Consider the following 24909-nt stretch of genomic DNA (forward strand, 5'->3'; position numbering starts at 1 on the left):
TTCTTGGGATACATGGTTACTAAGCGTGGAATTGAGGTTAAACCATACCAAATCAAGGCCATCATAGAAATGAAATCGCCCAGAACCATGAATGAATTACAAAGCCAACAGGGCGAGCGACATCCCTCAATAGATTCCTTTCATGATCTACCAACAAGTGCAAATCGTTCTTTACTGCAACAAAGAAGAGCAAGGGTCTACTCTGGACTAATGAATGCGAATAAAGCCTTCACGAAACTCAAAGAATACATCTAAACCCCTGCAATGAATGGGAGCGTTGGTTTAAATCTTAATTGACGAATTCACCCTTCCCTGCAGCACCTTAAAGCACAAATTCATCATAACAGTAATTTGCATTGTGGGTGCAGCTCATATCATATAAAAGGAATTGACTGATTGGAGCTTATTAAAATTTGAGCCTTTAGACCATCTCCAACGCATGGGATAAAGCTTAAAATCCCCCTAAACCATCTCTAACCATTGGGCTACAATAAGCTCTAGGTAGAAAATATATATTTGGGCTAGATTCCCTTCAAAAGTTAAGCATGGCTTAAATTATTCTAGATCCACCAAATTATCATATTTCAATTTTTTATTTTTAGTTATTTTACTTATAATCCAACAACTGTGATCACTTGAGATCAAATCTAACGGTAGAAAAAATATTTGACGACCCAAACTTAAATCTAACGTTTAAAATAATTTAAAGAAATTATTCAGATCAAATTTCACTTAAAACTATATAAATACCTATGTATTTGTATAATTTTTAATTATTTATCAAAATTTAAATATTTTTAGGTTAAAATGTTCCTAAAAATAAATTAGAATAATCTACATAAATTTTATTTTAAAAAAAAGTTAACGAAAAAAATATTAAGCTAAAATCATTATTTAATAATCTCAGGCTAAAATTTAAGCATAATCATTAAAGAAAAAAACAATTTCTGAGTTATGTCTTAAAAAAATTTGGGTTATGTGTTACGCCCCAATCTCGACATACGTCTAGGATCGATACGTGACGTCACCAAGTATCTGTAAATCCAACGGACCCTGCCTCTGGGATATGTACAAAGCATAATTCAAGATTCGAATTGCGTAGTAATTTTCGTATACTTTGGTTGCATATAACCTCCTCGTTAGACTGCCTACGTATCCTCAATAAGGATCAAACCATTCGTAGTTCACCCTTCATTACACTCGAACAATCATCGTATAAATCACTATATCTCAACATAATACCATACAACAGGCATGCAACATCACGAGGAACATTAGACGAAGCGCAACATACATCTCTAGCCATATTGGTCAACGAGTCTAATCATAATGACAACAATCAGAACCAACATCATTCCACAATCACATCAATCAATAACACATACCATACACTAAAATGCAAGGCTAGAGCAACACAGTTCAGCCGAAGCCTACATATCTGAAGTTATCTCAAATGAATCAATCCAAGGAACCAATGAGTCAAATGATGCGATTTCAGACCACTCAACGAAATCCATCAACATCGGGTTCTGGACCACTCAACGGAACCAAGACACCAAAGGGGATTCCAGACCACTCAATGGAATCCAAACCAGGATACGATTCCGTACCGGTCAACAGAATCGCAGAGTAGAAGGAATTCCGGACCTATCAATCGAATCCGAGTGGATACGATTCTGGACCACTCAACGGAATCACGAAGTACAATGCATATCGAACCACTAAATGAAATCCAAGCTGGATAAGATTCTGAACCACTCAACGAAATTGCGGATCACGAGGGATTCCGGACCTCTCAACGAAATCAAGACAAAGCAAGGAACCCAACCACTCAACGAAACCCCAACGGAAACCCAACTTCTGATCACTCAACGGAACCTAGCGGAAGTCCAAGGAATATAGCAATGCTCGAAGAACAAGACATGAAACAAATACTCAAAATATAAAAGCTCAACGAAACAAGAAATGGAACAAAGCACAAGGTACAAAATTAGAACGACTCAACGAAACGAGAAATGAAATAATGATACAATATGTGAAACAAGTCTCGAAGCAACAAACCCCATGACAATGGATTAACGGTCCACTACTAGCCCTCACATTTCATCAGATCATGCCAATCATGCAAATCAAATCTCATTTAAAATATGCACGTCAAATTACTTTCCATCGAACAATTCATCAAGCACTTCAAATCACATTTCACAGATATCATCAATACACAAGTCAAATCACGACTAATAAACATATATCAATGACTAATCACATTTCAATAGATTCACATTATATAATCAAATGATATCCAACCAAAAGATGATCGCCTATCGAAATGTACCAAGTACAACTAATCCTCATCACCCCTAGAATGCGTATGGTCCCCCATCGCGGATATACCAAGCAGAACTGATAAGGATTTTACCACCTACAAAAGTATGGATAAAAACACTTTAAAATACTTGCAAGAGTACAAGGTTATCATAGTATAGCAACTCAAGCAAGGTCGATCTCCACAGGGATTGAATGAATAGTTTATGTTAAAACCAAATCTTAATTAATTATTTGAAAACAAAGTTTGGAAAAGGGTGGTTTTATGACCTAAATTAAGAAAAACGAATTTAATTAAAAACAATTAAATAAATTGGGAAAATAAATAAAACAAAAGAAAATAGTTTTGAAAATAAATTTGAGCACTAGGGTTCCACCGTCACCTTAACAATCCTACGTAGTTCTTCCAATTACTTATGAATTACACATGCATATTTTGAAGGTTAGGTTTTCCTAAAGTATCCCCTACTTGGAACCTCCAACATAGAACGTATATCTAACATGCAACCCGTCTGTGGCGTCCAGATAGAATGTGAATATGCAAGACTCATTAAGTTTTGTGAAATCCTTTTGAAAAACCATACAACCCTTAACACGTGTCGTCCATCCTAAGAGGTTACACATATTAACCACAAGAAGCCTTAGTCAATTCCAGGGACAGCTCTCCGCCAAAATTGCATCAAATTACTTTTCTAAATATCCTAATGGTGGCCAATCATCAAGACAATTAGATAGTTTAAAGCACAATGATTAATAATTCAAAACTTGCATGCATAATATCATAAGTAAATTGAAGAGAAACTACATATTCTTGCTAAGGCTCGTGGCCTCGCCCTAGCAAACAAAACTAGTTACGAATAATCATAAAACAAAATATTATTAAAGACATGGATAGAAAACACCTTAAAAATAAACTTGAATCCAAAAGCTCTCTAAAGTGTGCTTGTGTTCTCCCCTCTCTCTCCAATGTTGCGTCGCCACCCTAATGGCTAAATATCTTATTTATACTAAAACAAAATAAAACCCTAAAAGGTCTTAGAATGAAACTAGGAAATCTAATAAATTGAAATAAAATAGGAAACATAATCCTAAATTAACTTGGTAAATTCGCCCAAAAATCTGCACAACCACGTTTTGGACCCAAATCAGCTCCAAAACTGGCCCAAAATAGCTAAATTTAAAGCTTGGACTATTCTGAACACTTCTCCAGAAGGCCACGAACCCATCTGAGGTCATATTGGGCTCCAAAAACGCAGTTTAAGCTCATAAACGTCACTTTCTAACAACGCGCACTGCTCCTTCATTTAATCACCAGAAAATAATCGCTTGGTAGAAAAATCCCAAATTTTGATACGAACAAGATAAGGAATACATGAACGTCCTCAAATTTGAATCACTTTAAAATTCGTTAGTTTGTTCAGGTTTTGCTCCAGAGGAAGTCAAATGTCCTATGTTGAAAATATAAAGCAAAGTATCAAAATTCTACCAAAATAATCAAGTAATACTAAGAATAGGGTAAAATATATAATAAAATATTGACTCATCAAGAACCATAGGCATAATCTCATCGTGCAAGCAGTGATCACCCATCACAGATATACCAAGCATGATCACCCCTAACAGTCCCATAGCGCGGATATACCAAGCAAGATTATATCCTATAGCTTTAGGTAGTGATCACCAATCGCGGATATACCAAGCAGGACCATCCATGTACCACTGCTACATGGTACAGTAAATTCAACACACAACCTACCCATACCTTAACCCCTATGAGTTACAACGTAGTCACCTACACCATCAATTTCTCATGGCCACCAACTACTATGTCACACAAGCATATAAGTTCTACAGAATACTTACATGTATCATACTTATTAGTCACATTATTAAGAAGATAAATAAACACATATATATCATAATATGACGTCTCATACACTTAAACAGATGTATATATTATCGGGGATAACTCACTAACCAATATAGGCCCACTAAGCCCTACATAATCCCTAGTAATACTGATTTTAATATTTAAGATCAATTTGTAGCTTACTAACCAAAAGTCGAGTCTTTGTCAAAAGTGGGGTCCACAACCTTATACAAGTCAATCTAGAACATCCTCCCATGGATTTCCAAGCCGTAACTTCCCAAAGGTCTCATTTATCTTCTCGAACAATATTCTAAAATTTCGGAACGATCTAACGATCGGATCTCGGCCAATTGCTAGAATTAGGTTGCCATCAACGTTTGGTTTTACAAACTTATAAATTCAATTTGGAAAGATCCATATGTCGTATTCCTGATCCGTAAGTTCCTAATGTCCTTAAATATTACATACTATCACGTATTAAAGTTTGGTTTCGATCCAACAATCGGATAGTCAATTCATATTATAACCAAGTGGCGGCCATCTAGGCGGTCAACTACAAAACTATATTAAAACATCGAGATTTCACTAAATGGATGTCAAATATGGAATCGAAGTATCAAATTTAGCCTAGGATGGGTAGGTCGAGTCTCAGCCTGCACTCCCCCGCCACTCGTCGGCCGGCCACCCCGACTCATTTAAAATTCAACTATTTCCAAAAATTATCAAATTTCATATAAATGTATAGCCAATCAAGGGGAGCAATTTTCATACCTGGGCCAAAGTCCAATTCGGCCAGGAAACCCTCTAAAGTCCCTCAATCCGTCGGAAACCCTAAAAATGATGGCTTTCGATCCATCGCCTCTGGTGCTCCATCGCCCCTACAATTGTGTGAGCTTTGTTCCTGAGGTTAAGGGGAGCCTTTTGGTGGTGGTGGTTGATGGAGTTACATTCGGACTTAATGAATCGCCGCCGTACACCTATACGCACCCACCGTCGGTTTTTCACCAAAACTACAACCAAATTGTTTCTAACTTTGGGTGAAAATGGAAGAGGGAAGGCTAGGAAGTTGTTTCTATGTGATGATTTGCTGTGATTCGCTGTGAAACGTTGTGAATGGCGTTAGGAGAAATGGAGCTGTCGTCGGGTTAGGTTGCACCAGAAACGGGTCGAAGGCAGGTCTGGTTCGCTAGGTCTCTCCCCCTCATCTCCCCTCCTTGTTCTCTTTTCCCATTGGTCTTCTCTTTCTTTCCCATTCCCTCATTGGCCCATCTGTTCCCCCCATCTCTCAGTTTCTCTCTTTTCCTTTTCATCTCAGCCGTCCATCTCTCTCATTTCTCTTATTTTCCTTTCATCCTCTGAAGCCTTCTAGATTATGGTCAAATGACCATTTTGCCCATATCTTGGTTCGTTTATATCTCATTTGATATAACTCCAATTTACGTTCTGTTTGCGCCCACGCGTTCGTATTGACACATACTATCTAGATATGAAAGAAATCTGAAAAATTATGAAAATATCAAGTGCGTCCACAAAAGAATCTCGTTTAACACAATAGGGGCAATTTTGTCCTTTTACTTATTGAATAAATTATTCGCCGTAAACATAAATGCGTCAAAACTATGAATATGAATACTACATATGAGATACATAATTTTAAATAGTGAAATTCAGGAATGTAATTTCACATTATGGCTTAGGGGACCTTTCTTTATCAATTTTGTTTGATTTAAGTTATGCAATCTAGCTTGTTGCTTGCCTCACTGTAGGCTTTCGTGTATCTTATTGACATCTTTGCCCTGAAATGCAATTCCTAATTTTCCAAAATAAATAAATAAAGAGCTATGCAAATACCTTCCCATTTCAAATAAATATCCTCCCAATTGGTACCATTCTATTTCTAGGTGTGGGAAAAAACAGAAAAACCTATCCCACGTGGACAAATCTGGCATCTACTATGCAAGAGACTAGGAGGATGTTAGGGAAAAACAAGAAATTTCACCATCTCTGACTTCACTGAATTTAACACGATAAATAGATTTGATCTGTCTCCTTATGGAGAGTCTGGAGTGGAGTGGACAATATCATAAAAAAAAAAAATCACATACAACACAAAGAGAGCTGAAAGAAACACACACAGAGACTGAGAGAGAGAAGGGTGGATGGTTGGATTCACGAGCTGTAGGATCCTGACGCCCTCTGAAACACCAATCAGTCTGCTAAAACACCCAGATATTAAAAAATATAAAGATTAAAGCTTTGATTTTTTTGACGAACATCGGATAAACCCCCATTTCTGAGGTGGGTGGGAGCTTCACGGGGACGAACCCATCTCAGTCTTTTTCTCCACCCACCACCTTTTCCCATCAATCCAGTGGTCCAGGCGCTGCCACCGCACCTCCACCACCGCTCCTTCGGTTAGTTTGATCACTGCTTTGCCCTTCCCATTTCTTTCTCTCTCTCTAACATTAGAGAGAGAATCAGAGAAAGCTCAACGTGTGGAAGGGCTTAATTGGGTTTTTGTTTTTTGGGTTTTTTCAGTGGGTGTTGGTGTATATAGAGGGAGGGAGAGAGGAGAGATATGAATCGGTCTGTGCTCACAGTTGGGCCAGCCATGGACATGCCGATCATGCACGACAGCGATCGGTACGAGCTGGTTCGGGATATTGGGTCGGGAAATTTCGGGGTTGCACGGCTTATGAGGGACAAGCAGACTGGTGAGCTTGTTGCTGTGAAATACATAGAGAGAGGTGAGAAGGTTAGTCTCTCGATTTTACTCTTCTTTTCATAAATATATATATATAGATATATATATCATTTTTGAAATGGGGTTTGAGGCATGAATCATTTGTTGAAATTGAGGAGTTGATTGCTTTTTTAGATTTGTTTTCTTTCTATAAATTATTTTGTTTTTAGGTGAAGGTTGATGGGTTTTCTAGTGTCTGGTTGATTTGTTGGTTCGGTTTCCTTTTGTGATTGTTTGCAGGTGTTAGAAAATGTAATATGTTTTTGGATTTCAGGATTATGGAGTTTATGTGTATTTCGAATGGGAGTTTGTGGAAGTTGATTATCTGTTCTTTCCTACTGAAGTGTCTTAAACTGAGTTGGTTTTAGTTGGATTCAAATACAAGTGCTCAAGATTGTGTTTGGTTTTAGTTGGTTTCTTGAGGTTGTCAAGTTCAGCTTTTTACCAAACATTTGTTATGGAGATTGTCTGCTGAGTGGGAGGACTTAGCTTTTGGGGACATGATAATTGAAATTTTACAGATGTTTGTTTTCTTCCATTTTCCCAGTTTGTTGGTTTGTAATCTCTCTTTGGAAGGAATTGAACTCCCCAGTGTGGTGTGGTGTGATGTGATTAGATAACATGAGAATTGTTAGATGTTTAAAGAATCAACAAAATTAGCATTGTTTTCTATTCTCTAACCTTGTATGCATAGTAAAGCCACTCCGCTTGAAAGAAACTTGTAAGGAACTGGCGACTAATTTTGAGTTCCACTCTGTCTACTCACTTAAATATGTATCCAGATAATAATATTAAACCATGAGCACTTAACAAGGTTTCCTGTAGAATTTGATCATCTGGGCATTGATGCCAGTTGAGGACTTGGTAATTCCAATTAATATTATCTTTTTATTTATGCAAAGATAAGATTTTACTTTCGCATTATGGTTGGTATTGGTTGTTGTAGGGCTTGGTAATTCCAATTAATATTCTCTTTTCATTGTTGGTTTACCCTACTTCTATACTTTTGTCTAACAGATAGATGAAAATGTACAAAGAGAAATTATAAACCACAGGTCATTGAGGCATCCGAACATTGTCCGGTTCAAAGAGGTCTGTTAACTATGAACATCTAAACACAAATTAATTTCACCATGGAACTCAGTTTCGTTACTATGTGGTTGTAGGTAATATTAACACCCACTCATCTGGCTATTGTGATGGAATATGCATCTGGGGGAGAGCTCTTTGAGCGTATATGCAACGCTGGGCGTTTCAGTGAGGATGAGGTTCTTATCCACTACATTAGAACCTCATTTCTAATAACGATTCCTACCTATTTCTAATGTACTTGTGTTGCAGGCGCGTTTCTTCTTCCAGCAACTTATATCAGGAGTCAGTTACTGTCATGCAATGGTCTGGGAATACGTTGCCCGTCTTCATTTATTTATTTTTTTTATACCTTCTAGATTTCTGAATTGGATACATTTTTTTGTATTTCTTTATGAAGCAAGTGTGCCACCGGGACTTGAAGTTGGAGAACACATTGTTAGATGGAAGTCCTGCTCCTCGTTTAAAAATATGTGACTTTGGCTACTCTAAGGTACTACACACACACACACACTCTCTCTCTCTCTCTCTGTGTGTCTTTTCATGCACAGTGACCTTCATTTCGCAGGAGTCCGGTGCTAAATTATGAAATATCTCTGGTATTTAAACTCAACAGAAATGTGTTTGGAAAATGCATGTTCTGTGTTTTTCTTTAACTGGTAGATACTACACAGGAATTAGTCTGCCTCTTTACTCTTGGATGAATATTTTTTATCATATCCATCTAATTAGCCTTGGTCTCTTTTTTCCAGTCCTCAGTGCTGCATTCACAACCAAAATCGACCGTGGGCACCCCTGCATATATTGCACCTGAGGTGTTACTCAAGAAAGAATATGATGGAAAGGTAATAGTACTCATTTGTATTTATTGGCTTTATTTGTTCCACTTTAATTTATCCGTGCCAATTCTTTGCAAAGTCATTGCACTGCGTTACTTATTTGTATTTGCATATTTTAAACTTACGTGAAGACTTTCGGGAAAATAACTTAGCTTACAACTTGTTAATTGGTTTGTCTAACCTTATATATTCCCATCCCTTAATTTTTTTTTTTTTAACAAATGATATATCTACACTAAGGGGGATGGGGTTGGGCTTAGCCTCACAATGGGCTAGCAATAATGGGGTTCAAATTCACCTTTGGCAAGAATCGAACCTAAGGCCTCTCACTTACTGAGTGTGGAGGAATACCACTAGACCGTAGTACTAAGTGGCACTCCCATCCTATAGATTGATGCTGGCAATTTGATTACTCACCACTCCCACGAAAGTTTCAGCGTTGGAATTCAATCCTGCATAACTGATCCTGTATTTTGCAATGATAATTTGTCGGTGCCATAAATACTGTGCATTTCTGCACAATCATGCTAATAGTCTCCATTTTGATCTACCTTTCCAGATTGCAGATGTATGGTCTTGTGGGGTGACCTTATACGTCATGTTGGTGGGTGCATATCCATTTGAAGATCCTGGGGAGCCTAAAAACTTCCGCAAGACAATACACGTAACTTTTTTAACCTTATTTCCTACTGAAACTTGGAAGCTTAACTCGAGTCTAAGGTTTTTCCTCTTGTGCAGCGGATAACAAATGTCCAGTACTCTATTCCTGACTATGTTCATATATCTCCGGAGTGCCGCCATCTAATATCAAGGATTTTCGTAGCTGAGCCCGAGAAGGTGCGTGATATTCTTTGTATTATACTTTAATCCGTAAATGCATTGCCGAATAAGTGGCATTTGCGTATAAAACTATATTTCTCTAAGCTTCACGAGCTAGTTTTGATTTCTGATTCGATTCTCATTGATTATTATTGTATGCAACAGAGGATAACCATCCCTGAGATCAGGAACCACGAATGGTTTCTAAAGAACCTTCCAGCAGATCTCATGGTTGAAAACACCATGAACAACCAGTTTGAAGAGCCGGATCAACCCATGCAAAGCCTTGATGAGATTATGCAGATAATTGCCGAGGCTACAATACCTGCGGCCGGGACCAACAGTCTCAACCAGTATCTTGCTGGCAGCCTGGACATAGATAACATGGAGGAGGACCTCGAGTCTGATCCCGACATTGACATTGACAGCAGCGGAGAGATAGTCTATGCAATTTAATTGGTACAATGTCTTGCAGCAACGGAGGGTTCGCCCTCGGCCTGTGTTTCTGTCTCTCCTTTTTTAGGGGCATGCTTCGCTTCATCTGTGTTCGAACCTAGCTCCACATCTTCAATGGCGGTACAGAGAGTGTATAACAGAAGAACAATACTATTTCATTGACTGTTGAACTTCTCTTACAAGCTACTATTTGTAGGATATTTCCAACTCTAACAACCTTGTAACTAACAAGTAATCAGCTATCGTACACTTGGCATCGTAAGATATCCTAACAATACCTCCCTTGAAACAGAACGTGTAAACAACAGAATGAACACAACAACAGTAATCACAGCAGCTATTACAACAACGCAAAACAAGACAAATCGCAAATGAGCAACTTGAGGAAACTTGAGCTCCAAGTCTTGGTATGATTTCAGGTAGCATCCTCCTTAGAATGATTTTTCCATTGAACTAGTACTTCAGTAGCAGCTGCATTACGCTTCTTGATCAACCTTCTTTCCAGAACAGCCACTAGAACATCTTGTAGGATACCAGAATCTGTTGTCATAGGCAGTGGTGCACTAGTCTGTACGTTGGTGCCCAAATGCTTCTTCAGACAAGAAACATCAAACACTGGATGTAGATCGGATGGCTTGTTTGAGAGTATGCCATAGTTCCCACCTTAGCTATAATTGGAAAAAGGACCATAGCTTGTTTGAGAGTATGAAATGCTTCTGTAGCTTCTGTGTTCCATTTAAAACGGTCCTTCTTAGCAAGAGCAATTATAGGACTGATAATCTTGCCAAAGTGAGGAATGAACTTTCTATAATAGCCTGTTAATCCCAAGAATCCCCCAAGAGCTATCACAGATGTAGGAATTTAGAGATGGAATCCAATTTAGTAGGACCCAAATATTCAACGTGAGATTTACCAAAAGCAAACTTACAATGTATGTTCTTTCAGAGTGTCAAAAACTATCCTCAAATGTTGCAGATGTAAGGACCACGAAACACTATAGATCAAGATATCATCAAAGCAAACAAGGATAAATTTTCTGAGATGTGTATAAATATTTCATTCATTAAACACTGAAAAGTGAGAGGGGCATTTGTCAACCCAAATAGCTTTTCCAGAAATTCATAATGGCCATGATGTGTCTGAAATGCAGTCTTTTCTACATCATCACATTCTAATTTGGTGATATCATGCCCTTAGATCTAATTTTGAAAAGTATTGTGCACCAAACAATTCATCAAGCAATTCATCAATAAGATGGATAGGAAACTTATCCTTGATAATGATATCATAGGTGAAGAATATGGACCTTTGCTAACTCGGATGAAACCAGCCTCCAAAAGTTCATGTACACACTTCTCTATTTCTGCTTTTTGAATAGGGTCATATCTATAGGTTCTAGTATTGGGAGGTTTGCTGCCATCAATCAATAGAATTTGATGATCATGGATTCCGTGAGGAGGCAAAGTGCTTGGAGTGAGGAACACCATCTCATACTCGTGTAATAACTAATGTAGAGCCTGTTGTTGTTCAATAGAGATTCTAAGAGTGCTGATCCACTGACCCAAAATGCACTTGTTGAACTTCCACGGTTGCAGATTCAACTTGAAAGAGAACTGCACCCATTTTTGTTTCTTGGTTTGGTAACTTGTGCATTTGGAGTGTTGAGATATCTTCAATGCGATTCCCATGAGATGCAGCGCTGGTAATGCAAAAAATTCTTGCATCCTTTGTGAATTGCATGTACAACTTATCAATATCCCACAATATAGGACCCATGATCTTAAGCGACTGAACCCTTAAGACAGCATCACAACCACCACGTGTAATAGCATATAAATCTGAAACACCTCTATACTCATGAATTTTAATAGGAGCTTGAGATAATGTACCCTGTGTAGCCGCCTTACCACCATCAACAATCTTGACATTGAAGACATGACTTGTGTCCAAATGGCTCCCGAGTCTTTTAACCTATCCCAAATCTATAAAATTATGTGAACTCCTTGAGTCTATTAAGCTGTGACAAGACAATAAATCCAAAAACCTTCATGGTATTTATAGATGGAGGTGCCACCCTATGAGATCAGCAAGCTTGGAACGATTCTTTGGGCAAAAGCAGAAGTTTCAAGAACATCTTTAGGCTTCAAGAGTTTCACATCATGTCTGAGTTCTGCCTTCAATCCTCTGATGAAACAAGACTTAAGAAGTGATGGGTTGATATCCCTGGTACGATTTGCTAGAAGCCCGAATTCGATCACATAGTCTCGAAGAGTACCCACTTGTCGCAGTTTAACCAATGTCTCAGCTGAATCTTCTAATTCGGAGGGACCAAATTCTTGACATAGCACCTTTGTGAATTCTTCCCAACGGGGGTAGTTAGCCAAGCATCACGCCCATTGAAACCACCGTAAAGTTTCCCATTCCATGTGGAAAGACTCCAATTTTACCTTCTTCGAATCCTCAATGTTGAAGAACTCAGATTAATGCTAAGCCTTAATAATCCACCCTAATGGATCATCACCATCATTGAATCGAGGAAAATCCATCTTTAAGAATGGCGGTCTAGGTTGTTGTAGGTACTGTTGGCCACAATCTTGATTCTTGAAATTGGGAACCGAATTAGGATTCATTCCTTCTGGCATCTGTGGATTCAATGGAGTAGCCTTTGAAGATTCTCCAATAGATCCTCCATTGCCGCGCACCATGAGTGACTGCAATTGAATAAGAATCAGTTCTTGGGTCATCTTGAATTCAGAGCGCAATTCATCCTAGGAAACTTTGAACTCGTCGAATTAGTGACAGTATCCTAACAACATCTGTATGTTTTGTTTTTGCCACCAATTGGCAATTACTAGTGCAAATATAAGCTTGGGTTTCTTCACAACATGTAAAAGCTGGAAAGAAAAGTACAATGAAAAAGGAAACTGAATGTCAGTTGACCTTGTGGAAACATAAGCTTGGTCTCCACTTTATTGTAGTTCAGTTTTTGTAGGACTGGTCCTTCCAAAACAAAACACTCTATTCTTTCGGAACAAGTCCGAGCATCTCATCTAGTGCTTAGCTCCTACGGTGCCATTCGATCACAAATATTTCATGGACCTCGGGACTGAAAATATTACGAAATTAGATGAACATTAAACTAGTGATCAGCGACTCCTGGACTGCCGGTTGACGGATAACCATCGCATCTGAACATAATAAACGGCTGTCTAACAAGATATTCCTACATTTGAACACTTAAAAGTATAATCTTCTGCAGCCACACAGATGGTACATGAGAGCAAATATCAAACCCCAAGAAAGAAAAAAAGAGAACCAAGTAAGAAACGACATCCTTAACCAGCTATAATATCAGATTTCAGAACTGATAGTCTCCGCTGCAGGGCCAACCCATCCCCATCTGAATTCTTTGTCACTGGTTCTTTCAGCTCCATAACCTGATGGCTCTTCGTATCCATTGGTTGGAAGCTCTGAATGCCCTTGTTGCCGATGCTGTGACTCTCCGTTTGTAGGAGGATTCACTGATGGAGCATAATGGATGTCTGGCTGATGGTACTCACCGTGTCCATATGCTGCGGGCTGAGATTCTGCAGAAGGGCCTTCAACCCCCTGCTGCCCTACATAACCTGCTTGGTAATAACCAGGATGTGGTTGGCCTGTGCTGCCTGGATGAGTGCATTATCCAGCTTGAGGGCTGGCTGTTGGCTGGCTGTAAGGAACTTGTTAAGCAGCCGAAGGCTGGGTACTTTGGGAAGCAGTTGCATCCCTGATGGATGGCACCGCAGGCGATCCATACCCTGAAGTTGCATATTGTTGCTGGTAATCAGATACCGGAGCTTGGCCTCCATAACTTGGTGGCTGCTGAGCATATGCCCGATCATAACCGTGGCTGGCAACATTAGGTGTTTGATTGTAGTTGAACCTAGGATTTTGAGGTTGTCCATAGTAATTGTATCCACTGCTGTCCTGAGGTGGTTGAGAGGTGCCTACTTGGTTTGATTGGTCCCAACCTTGAAGATAAAGTTTTATATACCTTAAACTTCAATTCCTCTAATTCTGTCCATTAAAGTAATCTTGTTCTTGAGTTGCTCAAGCGCCACTTCAGCAGCAGACGGGTTTATATGTGTCGATTGCTTTGTTATTCCAGCAGCCTGAAAGTTATTTAAAATGAGATGTAAGTCCTGGTCCTGAATTTATTTTTTTATTTTCCGAGAGTGAATAGTTATTAATTGCCAAGTGACCTTTAACAGACCTTCAAAACGCTAGTACAGAGGCCTAACAATTTCTGTGCTAGTTGCAACTTCTCCTACTCAGTTCCTATAGCAGAAGTACTTGTATTATTATGCATCAAACTATTGGTTGAGGGCACCTCTCTCTCTCTCTCTCTCTCTCTCTCTCTCTCACACACACACACACACACAAACACACACAAAAGACAACACTAACCTTTAGTTTTGCACCAATCATTGCTCCTCATCAAAATCGACATAAGGGTTCCTCCCACAGGAAGCACGAAAACGAGCAAGCTCTTCCTTGACACGTGAAAGAATTAACTTCTGTCAGACAGAGCTTATCGCTAAGTTCTTCATTGTGTACTTTTAACCTTGTTATTTTCTAGGCAAAACCCACTCAGATTGAAATGGAATAGAATGATGGTAAGATAAAACAGAACCTGAGGTTAGCACTTCATTAGCAATTTGGTAATATCTTGCCTTCATTTTTGCATGATGATATGATGAATTCGCTGGTGGAGTTTTTGCTAACCAGACAGCTTATCCACTTCTCCTTCAAGTTCCATAACCTTCATTTTATGATTTACATTCTCCACCTACACACTAAATGTGGTAAGCAAACCAATAAAAAGGATGAACATTCACTTTAAGAAATAATATATCAAAAACAATCTCAATCTTCAGCATTTAATTTTCAGTTTAAAGTAACTGATCTCACTGCTTAAGTTTTTCCAAAGCAATTTGCACAGCTATGAGTTCAGCCTGTTTTCGGTCAATTTCCTCGAGCCACCTGGAATATCAGCATGCAGAAACTTGGACATATGAATGATAGAACAATTACTAACTTGATTCAGAAGTTTTGAGGTAATAGTTGCTCGGTCTTTCCTGAATGAATTCACTCAGTTGTTTTTCAGCTTAGCTACCTCCTGCTCCTGAATGAAAGACAAAAATCAAATATAAGAAAACACAAAACAAAAGTATCTATCCGAGTATCGGTATCAAAGCTGAATACCTTTTGTTGAGATTCCACCCTATGAAGCTGAGCCTTCTCCGTCATTTTCTGCACTTGTTGATAATCCAATAGTGAGTAGCATTAACAAAAGGGATAAAGGTGAGATGAGCATCATAGTAGTTTACATAAAGTCCCAGTGGCAAGTGAAGATTCATACACATTTTTTCTTTTTCGATCCTATTTTCTGGGTACTTGCAGTATCATGTACAAAACGAACACACAGTATCCTTTTAGAGGAACAGTAATATAGCTCTTTGTTATATTGTGCGCGATACAATATCAATGACATTATTAGTTAGGATAACAGCTTGGAACTGTATAACATACCACTATTCATATCCAATTGACCCCAGTAAATCCCGGATCACATCATGTGTCATGCTTTCGGCAGCAGATAATCTGGCATTCAAAGCAAATATCTGCACCACACGAAAAAGGACAAACATAATCAATTTGTAGTAGAAGAACGTGTATAACAGCTCGTAGGAACCAAGTAGGACATTAAAGGCCTACCTCTTTTTGTCAACTGAAGGATTCAAGCTCTTCCATGTGCACCCTTGCAGCCGTAAGGTCCTCATCCTTCTCAGATTTTATCTGCTGTGCCAAGCCCAAACCAGTGCATTTAAATGGGAAACAGAGCCTCTAGGCTTTGTGGCATGTTTCTCTGACTTGCTTGATGAAGAACTTGTGGCTGAAAGATTAAGCACTGCAGAGAAAGAACATAAAGAGGACGTGCAGGTTTTTGGTTGAATTTTGGAGTGGGCCAAATGTGGTGCAGGGGTATGAGGCCGTTGGGTTGTGGGTGTCCAGTTGGTAGTGGTCCAATAATTTCGAGTGCAGGATCTGAGGACGAACTTTTGTTTCGAGAGGCAAGAGTAATAGGTCAGAAATGGAAAATTTTACTCATAAAAAATAACTTGGCTTGACAAAAAAATTCAGGTGGTGGAAATGTCTTTAGCATCTATACCCTTGATAATTCAAAGATTACCCTAAAAACACACATATTTGGTAGAACATAACGTAGTTTATTATTAATGTAGGGTCACAAGTATGGAAAACATGTACAGCCAAAGGTTTTCAAAATAGTATAATCTGGGTCTTTGCAGAACAATTTGTGAAAAGGAGTATCATAATTCAAAACTTTAGAAGGAAGGCAGTTAAGTAAGTATACTGCAATGTGAAAGGACAAGTATCTACTGTTTATTTATTATTTCCTCCATTCTTCTATAGTCTTTCTGGAAAGAATCAATCTGTTGAGCCAAGACGGAAACTCATTCAAATATAAGAGTAAGAGTTGCCAAATATACAAACCTATTTAGAAAAACAGTCACTGCATCGATAATCACAGAAAGAGACAATGCCATTCTAGGACAAAAAGGAACAACAGGAGATTGATTATAAAGTAAAGATAGTATTACAAAAATATCAAGACTCATCTGCTCTTTGTGGATCCAGGTATGTATCTTGAAGAGAAAAGCCTGGAGTTGGTAGAGAAGTCTTCTAGCTTACCGAACACAATGGCCAATAATTTATAGAAGCTACAAATTATTATCATTATCACTGTAATCAGAAGCATTTTCATTAGTATCAGACCCACTACCAAAGTTGACGTTTTCGGTTTCAACCATGCTGTTATCTGAGATTTGGCCACCTTTTAGAGCATACTTCAAGTCATCTAGAATATAAGGTTCTACTAATTTCCAGAACCAGGTAGAACTACTTCCCAGAAAACCTATCCAAAACACTCTCCCTTTCCTCTTCACCTTGCAATCAAGGGACTTTGCCCTTAAGGATTTGACAATCTTCTCAACACCCTCTTCACTACCCTTTATCTTCAACAATATGTCTCCTGATGAAGTACTGTGGCCCCCGTACATGTACCAGTATGCAAGCGCACATGGTGACAACCATCGATGGATTAGCTTTGGTATCATTCTTCGGCCTTTTGGCCAAAACTGCTCCGCATAGAAAGCAAAATACGAATGTGAGATGGTTGAGAACTTATATGGTATGTCCTCCGTACTCTCACTGGACTTGCAAGAAGGATGTAGCCACTCATGGTATTGATCAAATATATGCCTCTTTAACAAAGAATGTGTGCTAGAACTCTCACTGAACTCGAACCGGATCATGTGATTTTTCCAGTCTTCATCAGATTCGATCTGCAAACCACCCAACAAAAGACCTACTAGAATCTCTCGTTGTTCTTTGCTCAGCTTCAGGCTTACAGGTTTCTTGACTACCTTTCTGCTCAAGCTCAAGATATAATCAATCTTTTCCATCAATGGTGGTTCAACGTCATACTTCTTCTGGCACATCAGGTCAAATATGTTTTCTGCCTTGACATAATCTCCAGATGACAGGTATCCACTTAATATGGTGTTGCAGGACCGAGCGTTAACACCGATTGCCGCATCACTCTGCATTAGGCCAAAGATCTCCTCAGCTTTAGCAAGATTACCAACTTTCACCAAAGAATCCAAGTATATAGAACAAATAGTACGGCTGGGTCGGCATCTCTCAAGGCACTGGGAGAAGGCTGATTCCAGTTTGTCATGTAAGCCTAAGTTGAAGTACATGTTCATTAGATCAATATAAGACGGCATGAAATTCTTCAAACCAGTGTTGATGAATTCTGTCATGAGGGACTCGACATGTTCAACTTCTTGAGCCTTACATAAGACCTCTACGACTTTATGATATGCGACAGCGTTGGACGAACCCAACTGCTCTTGCATCTCCCTGAATATCTCCAGGGATCTCAAAGGCACTCCAGCCTTTGAATAGGCTTCCATTTTATAAACATATGCCTGAGGTGGGAGACCAACTTCAAGATCGCAAAGTCTGAGCCAAGTACTTTCTGCTCCCTCCACATCCCCCTCTTTTGAGCAAGCTCTCAAGAGAGACACAAGCACATCTCTGCCCTCCTCAATTCCAGCCTGTTGCATTTCTTTTCTTAACAATGCCATCCTTTCTTTATCTATTGTATCCTGATAGCTATGTAGCCAAATTAATCCACTATAAATATCCTTGTGAATTTCGAGTCCAGTTGTTACCAAATTATGAAAAATAAACTCAGCCTGTTTAAGGTAGTGTTTCGAAGAGGTTCCGGGTTGGCTGACAAGGGCTTTGAAGAGAGAATTGTGCAGGTGAAGCCGGGGCTGATAACCTCCTAGCTGAATCATACGATTGTAAATGCCACATGCTTCCTCCAAGCAACCTTGAACCGGGGCACTAAGATATGCAACAACCAATATATGAAATGTAGATTCACTAGGAACACGCCCCTGATTAATTATATCATCAAATATATCCCTACATTTCGAGAATTTTCGCTCTTTACCCATGTAATCCGCTAACTTAGTAGCAAGAGCAAAATCAAAACGATACCAGTGTTGTTGCATCATCCATTTGTAAACCTACAGACATTTTCAATAAACTTTACTAAGTCCGCCATATGCTCATATAATTATTAATTTTACAAAGGTTCGTAACGACATTGCTAAAATCACAGTCAAAGTTCAATCAAAGCACACACATTGCAAATATCAACCAACTGAAAGCGCACATAAAGACTGAAACTTTAGTTAGTTTACCCGAAACCCGACATCATTTTCCCGAATCCGCATACAATGCACGGCAACATAAGTGGCATCTTCTTGCCTTATCCACTTCTTCTGCGCATTGAGTATACGACTCAAGGTACCGGCCTTATGCGCCGGCAGTTCCTTACACAGCCACGCCAGCTTCGACCTCCGCCACTGCTCCGGGAGCTCCTCCAGCTCGGGAACCTCAAGCTTCGGCGCCCCCAGGTGCTTCAAGTCGGCGGAACCAAAGCAATTCTCAAAATCGAAAACCTCGCTCTGCGCGACATTGCTCAAATCCCAATTCTCCTCTGGGTCCGAGGCCTTGCCTGCAAGGTGTTCAACGGAAGTACTGGAAGAGGGAAGGGCGTGGAACCGGAAGGGTTTGGTGGTGGAGAGCGGAAAACTGGACATGGGCCTGGAGAATGGGTGGGTATGAGGGTGGTGGTGTTGGTTGTGAGAGAGACAGAGAGTGAGGGAACGGAGGAGAGAGAGAGGAGGGAAGAGTGAAGAGCGCATGGAGAGGAGATTAGGGTTAGAGAAACAGAGAGTGGAGAAGAAGGAGGAGGAGTGGGTTAGAGAGAGAGTGGAGGGTGAGAGCTCTGGAGCTCTGGAGCTCTGCGCAGAAGCATGGCTTGTTTCTGATAGAGTTCTTGGAGCTGGGGATTTTGAGTTTCAGAGGGTTTTATTTCTGTAATTAAATTGGAAATAAAGGGGCCCAGTATTGGGCTTCACTTGTACATAAAGCCCACCATTCCCAAATTCACCAATTTTACTTGGGTTAATTTCACTTTTCACCGTCAAGTACAAAAATAAGAGTACCGCTTTTGTCATGTAAATTAATAGTTCAATTGGATCAACTCTAACCCTTGGAGTAAGTCTCAAAATTTCCTTTTATTCCTTCCATTTCATTTCAACCCTTGTGTTAAAATGGTGTTAAGTGTTAGAACTAAAAAAAAAAACCAAATTCCAGCCAAGATTTAGGCCAAAGATAGTGATGGAGCCCACAAGTTAGAGTGAAAACAGGCGTTTGAAGCCCATCGCCAGCTTGGACGCTTGCACGCCCGCCACGTGCCAAGCCCAGCAAACGAAACTGCCCCACCCGCGTGGGCTTGTCGCCCACTTGTCTCCTTACATTGGTGAGCCTAACGGCTCTTTTCTGATCGTGCGGCCAAATTCATTTGGGCCATTGGTTGATCCAACGGTCCACATTCAAACTTTTTTTTTTTAGTTTTATATTTATATGTTTATTGAATCCAACGGCTGAGATCGAATATAATCAAATCTAACAGCCCAAATTTAAATCCAATGGCTAAAATAATTACAAAAAAAATTATTTAACTCAAAATTCACCCAAAAACTCTATAAATACCTATGTTCAAACATCCCTACAAAACTTACTTTTCTCCTACAATTCTTCCAATTTTTCTTTCTACCATCTTCCAAACCCATGTGTTTTGTGTTTATACATCTCTATCATGTGTTTCATTTCTTCCATAGTGTTTCATGAGTTTCATGTATCGGTTTAGTGATTTTTCAATGTTTATTGGAATTTAAATATGTTTAGGTTAAAATGTTCATAAAATTAATTTATGATAGTCCACATAATTTTATTTATTTTTTAAAAAATAGCCTAAATTCATTCTTTAATAATCTGGAGGGTAAAAAGAAAAGTTGTTTCTGGGTTAAAACCTAAATTTTTTGGGCTAAAACTTTTAGGTTTTAACCCAAGGGTTAGAGATGGTCTTATAGTTGTTATTAATATCTAAAATTTTAATTTTAATTTTTGGTGAGCAATGAAGAATTATCGTTTATACTTGATATATGTTTTGTTTCGAGTTAGAACTTCACCTTTACTTACCAAGAGCATAAAATATAATATGCTTATGATAGGAGCATATTTGTGCGACTTTATTATCTTATTTATTTGTATTTTACTTAGTTAATCTCCGTTTGTTATAGTATTTTATGTTATTTTCGTTTTATTGTAGGTTCAGTTGGTAAAGTTGAAAATTGGAGATTAAAGAGCAAATAGAACCAGTGTTGGACTTGGATTGGATAGCTAGCATGCGCAGACCGCGCAAGGGCTGGATGTTTTGGAGTTTAAATGGTGTTAAACATGTGCCAAAATTTGGAGGAATTGAAGTTGGGGCTTGAAATACAAGAAGTTGCATGAGGAGGAACGCTACCAAGAGATAAGCAGTTGTTGTGCACTTTATCATATCAAATCTCCAACTGAATGAAAGAGTCCTAATGAGCTTTAAACACTCTTCAATTGATTTACTAGGCCTCGTTTGGCAGTTCGGACTATACTGACTATTTCAGTCAGATAGGATAAATAGTCACTAGATAGTACTGACTAAATTAGTCAGGCCACTACTACAAAATTGGCTTAACGTGCCGAAGAGTGGTGGCAGTTTTATACTATTATTATCGGATAAAATATTCCGACGACATGTTTAAATAATGTCGGATAACAAAGTAGTACTGTCGCTTATATCCAACATTAGTTCGCTACTTTCCGACAAGAATAATGAAGCGGGCCCTTAACTCTACCAGATTTAGTTTTTTAAATATCTTTAACCAATTCTAGCGGTTACATCAGACATGAGTAAGTAATGTGTCAAATTATATTATATTATTTTCAAATTTTTATATTAACTCTAGCAGTTATATCCAATACAAATATTTTGGCATTTTTTATACTAACTCTGGTGGCTATATCCGACGCAAATTGTCACAGCCCGTCCTGAAATTTCTTTTATCGTGGATGTGAAATGACAGAATTGCCCTTAACGGTTGCTAAGGGACTTAAAGAATTTTGGGATTATGGTTTATTTTGGGTGGACCACACACACACACACGGGACATACCTCACCCCGTGCTCTCTCTCTCTCCTCCCTCTCAGTTCACTCTCTCCTCCCTCTCAGTTCACTCTCTCTCTCTCTCCCTTCGAACTGTACGGACACACTCACCCGCAAACAACCAGGCACGGATCGAAGGTTTCGAGGGCATCATTGTGTTCGTGAGGACCCTACAAACACATCCATACCTATTTCAGGTAAGAAACATTTCGATTTCACGTTGAAAACTCAAGGTCCGAATTGAGCATTGTTCACGAACTTTGTAATGGTTGGTTTTTAGGACAATCCAAGATCACTGTGAGCTCTAGGAGGTTCCCACGAAGCTTGGGGACGTTCGTTTGGAAATTTTGGACGTCGGGAAGCTCTAGTTCGAAGGTGGCCGATTTTGGTGAAATTATCCCAACGAGTTTTCGAAGGATTTGGAAGTTTTAAAAGGTATAGCCTTCTTCCTCTCGAAATTTGTGAAGTTTTGGTGAAAATTTCGTGAAAAACGGTGCAAAATCGAGCGAGAAAAGGGCGATTGTAAGTTACCCAGTTTTCTGACGCCGGCAAGATTTTCCAGCGTCTGGAGGTAAGGGATGACGCGCGTGGGGGCGCGTAGGTCTGTGCCCCTCCCGGCGCGTGCGGCATTGAAAATTTTTTCTAAAAATACCTCGACGTCCGTGACGTCGAGTAGGTCACTGTGGTATATTCATATACCCAAAATTGAGCATCGTATGAGAAGTTATTATGTATTGTTAGTTATGTGCTTTAAATAACGCTTTTTATAGTTGTTTCGCATATAGGTGAGACCTATCCCGAGGACGAGCGCGTTCAAGGGCGTCACGGGGGTTACGATCCTTCGACATACCAGTAAGTGGGCAGTTCTTTTCTGTTTATACCTATATACTACTAATTTTTCCCAGAAATTGAATATAAATGAAAATATGTTTTAAAATGTCGTGCATGCATATTATATGAAATATATGAGTTAGTAATTGATGCATATGTGTCAAATGGTGCTGTGGACGCACAGTGGAGTATCAGGTGAGTTTTATGTTGTTCATATGGTTTATTGATGATGTGAATTGTGTTGAGAGCTTATAACCTGCACCTTTGGTGTTAGTGCTTATATTATTCACCCCGCACCACACGCTCACCTTGGATCCAAGTAGGTGCATGTCGTACAGATGACTAAAGGTGGTTCCGACATGTCGTACAGACCATTAGAGGTGGTTCCAACTTGTAGGTGACTTTAGATTATTATACAGTTGTTGATGAGAAAAGCACTAAAGCGTATTCTTACACCATTCTTATCGTACAGACTACTTCAGGTAGTTCCGATTTATGTGTAGAGTAATGCCGTACAGGTCACAGTGGTGACTCCGGTTGGGTTGGATATTGAGCTATAGAATTAACCTTACAGGACAACTGCAGGGTCTCCGGTTGATTTATTATTTCACCTGTTATATTGATGCATCCTTATCATGTTTTGAATCATAGCATGGCATATTCTTGAAAAGCGTTAAAGACTTGTGATTTGAGTTTTGCTGTGATATATGGTTATATATATACTATTTTTCTGAGAAAGTATACAGGTTTTACAATGAGGGGTTAGAAGTGTTGTTAAATGAAATATTTTCAAAAAGCTTTGTTTTATTGACCCACTCAATCTTGTTTTGCGCCCCTCCAGGTTCTAGTTAGCAGTGTTGGAGGCTCACGAGGATTCCCACGACATTCTGACAGACTACTTAAATGTAGGACTCACCTTCGGGTGTTGTAACTTAGTAATGGTCCTACTTGACTGCACTTAGTACTTATGCTCTGAATATGTGTGTTTCACACTTAAACTCACTCTAGCATGTTAGTTGGATATTATTGCTAGTAGTTGGTTTTTATTCCTTCGTATTTCTTTTATCTTTTGCTTCCGCATTGCACTTTTGGTTACGTCACGCCCACGTGACGGCCAGCATGCCTTGATTCTAGGATCGGGATGTGTCACAAATACTTTCAAATTTTTTATACTACCTATATCGGATTGTATTATATTATTTTCAAATATTTTATAAATATTTATGTTTCGTTAATCACATTCAAAGGCAACAACAGAAGCACATCCCCTTCCAACCTAAGATCCAGATGTCTCATACAAAAGCACTTCACCATCAGGCTGGGAAGATGGTCAATTAAATATATTCGTTAAACTTAACATGTTTAATATAACATAAATATTTTTTTTTGTTAAATATTTATTTATGTTAAATTAATATTTTTTTTTTTTGCTATAATTGGTATGAAGATGTACAAAACTTGAATTTAATGACTAATCAGGATTAGATAAGCATAATTTTGATAATCTTTGGTTTTTTTAGTTTGTTTTTACTATACTTATATTATTTTTTTCAAGGTCATGTTTAAATGATCGGAAGTAATTGTTTATTCCCCAAAAAAATAAAAATAAAAACTGCGTAATTTTAATTGATAAGTAGCCACTAGTGTAAATATTTTAAATTGAAGATCAACTTTGTTCATTGTATTCTTATAGGGTCAAGGAGTGTACCATAAAAAATCATCAAAATCAGAACTAAATTTACTGTTAAATCATGATTTTATTGTTTATAGCCGTTGGAATTTTGCATCTTGTTACCTAATCTCTTAATGTTTTTTTTTTTGCAATTTTTTACACATGTTATCTCGAAGTATATACAAACATGTTTGACGGTTGGATCGTTGAAACTAGTTTCGTAGAATGCATATCCCATCAAATTAATAGATTTAACAAACACTTATGAGTTTATTTTAGGGAAGTGTTATTGGCACTCTAAAAATCTCATCCTACACTCCTCATAAGTGTATTTTTCTTTCCTAATATAGAAAGTTTGGAGTGTAGAATGAGATTTTTGGAGTGCTAATATGTCACAGCCCATCACGAAATAAATTATCGATGACATGAATTGACTATTTTACCCTTGGACGTGAGTGTTGTGGTGTGTATTAGGCATGTTAGAGGTGGTCCAAACTTGTGTTTTTCCTTAATTTTTGGACAAATTCTAAATTTCCCTAAGTTTTGGAACACTTAGGACTTAAAGTGTTTTCC

At 38.6% G+C, this 24909-nt stretch overlaps 2 protein-coding genes across 5 annotated transcripts in view; one reads left to right on the top strand and one right to left on the bottom strand.

The window, feature by feature from the left end:
* Positions 1–6225: 6225 nt before the first annotated feature.
* The window catches only part of LOC126588023 (serine/threonine-protein kinase SRK2E), a 39649-nt gene continuing 20965 nt past the window's right edge, over positions 6226–24909 (top strand). The window contains exons 1-9 of one of the 4 annotated variants that reach the window (XM_050253153.1): positions 6228–6950; positions 7956–8030; positions 8105–8206; positions 8280–8333; positions 8428–8520; positions 8780–8872; positions 9426–9530; positions 9605–9703; positions 9851–10010. In XM_050253153.1, coding sequence (XP_050109110.1) covers positions 6774–6950; positions 7956–8030; positions 8105–8206; positions 8280–8333; positions 8428–8520; positions 8780–8872; positions 9426–9530; positions 9605–9703; positions 9851–10010 — 958 coding nt within the window. In that variant the 5' untranslated portion in view covers positions 6228–6773. Of the gene's footprint in view, positions 6951–7955; positions 8031–8104; positions 8207–8279; positions 8334–8427; positions 8521–8779; positions 8873–9425; positions 9531–9604; positions 9704–9850; positions 10436–24909 lie in introns of those variants that run through there. The other 3 variants (XM_050253152.1, XM_050253155.1, XM_050253154.1) reach the window with 3 other exon arrangements.
* LOC126588021 (pentatricopeptide repeat-containing protein At2g15820, chloroplastic) lies at positions 16639–19644 on the bottom strand (the record flags this gene model as incomplete). The annotated part of the gene is made up of 2 exons (XM_050253149.1): positions 16639–18804; positions 18982–19644. Coding segments are annotated over 2 exons (2544 nt in total), but the record flags the coding sequence as incomplete, so codon positions are not given.

This window comes from Malus sylvestris, chromosome 10 (assembly GCF_916048215.2).
Source record: "Malus sylvestris chromosome 10, drMalSylv7.2, whole genome shotgun sequence".
NCBI lineage: Eukaryota > Viridiplantae > Streptophyta > Magnoliopsida > Rosales > Rosaceae > Malus > Malus sylvestris.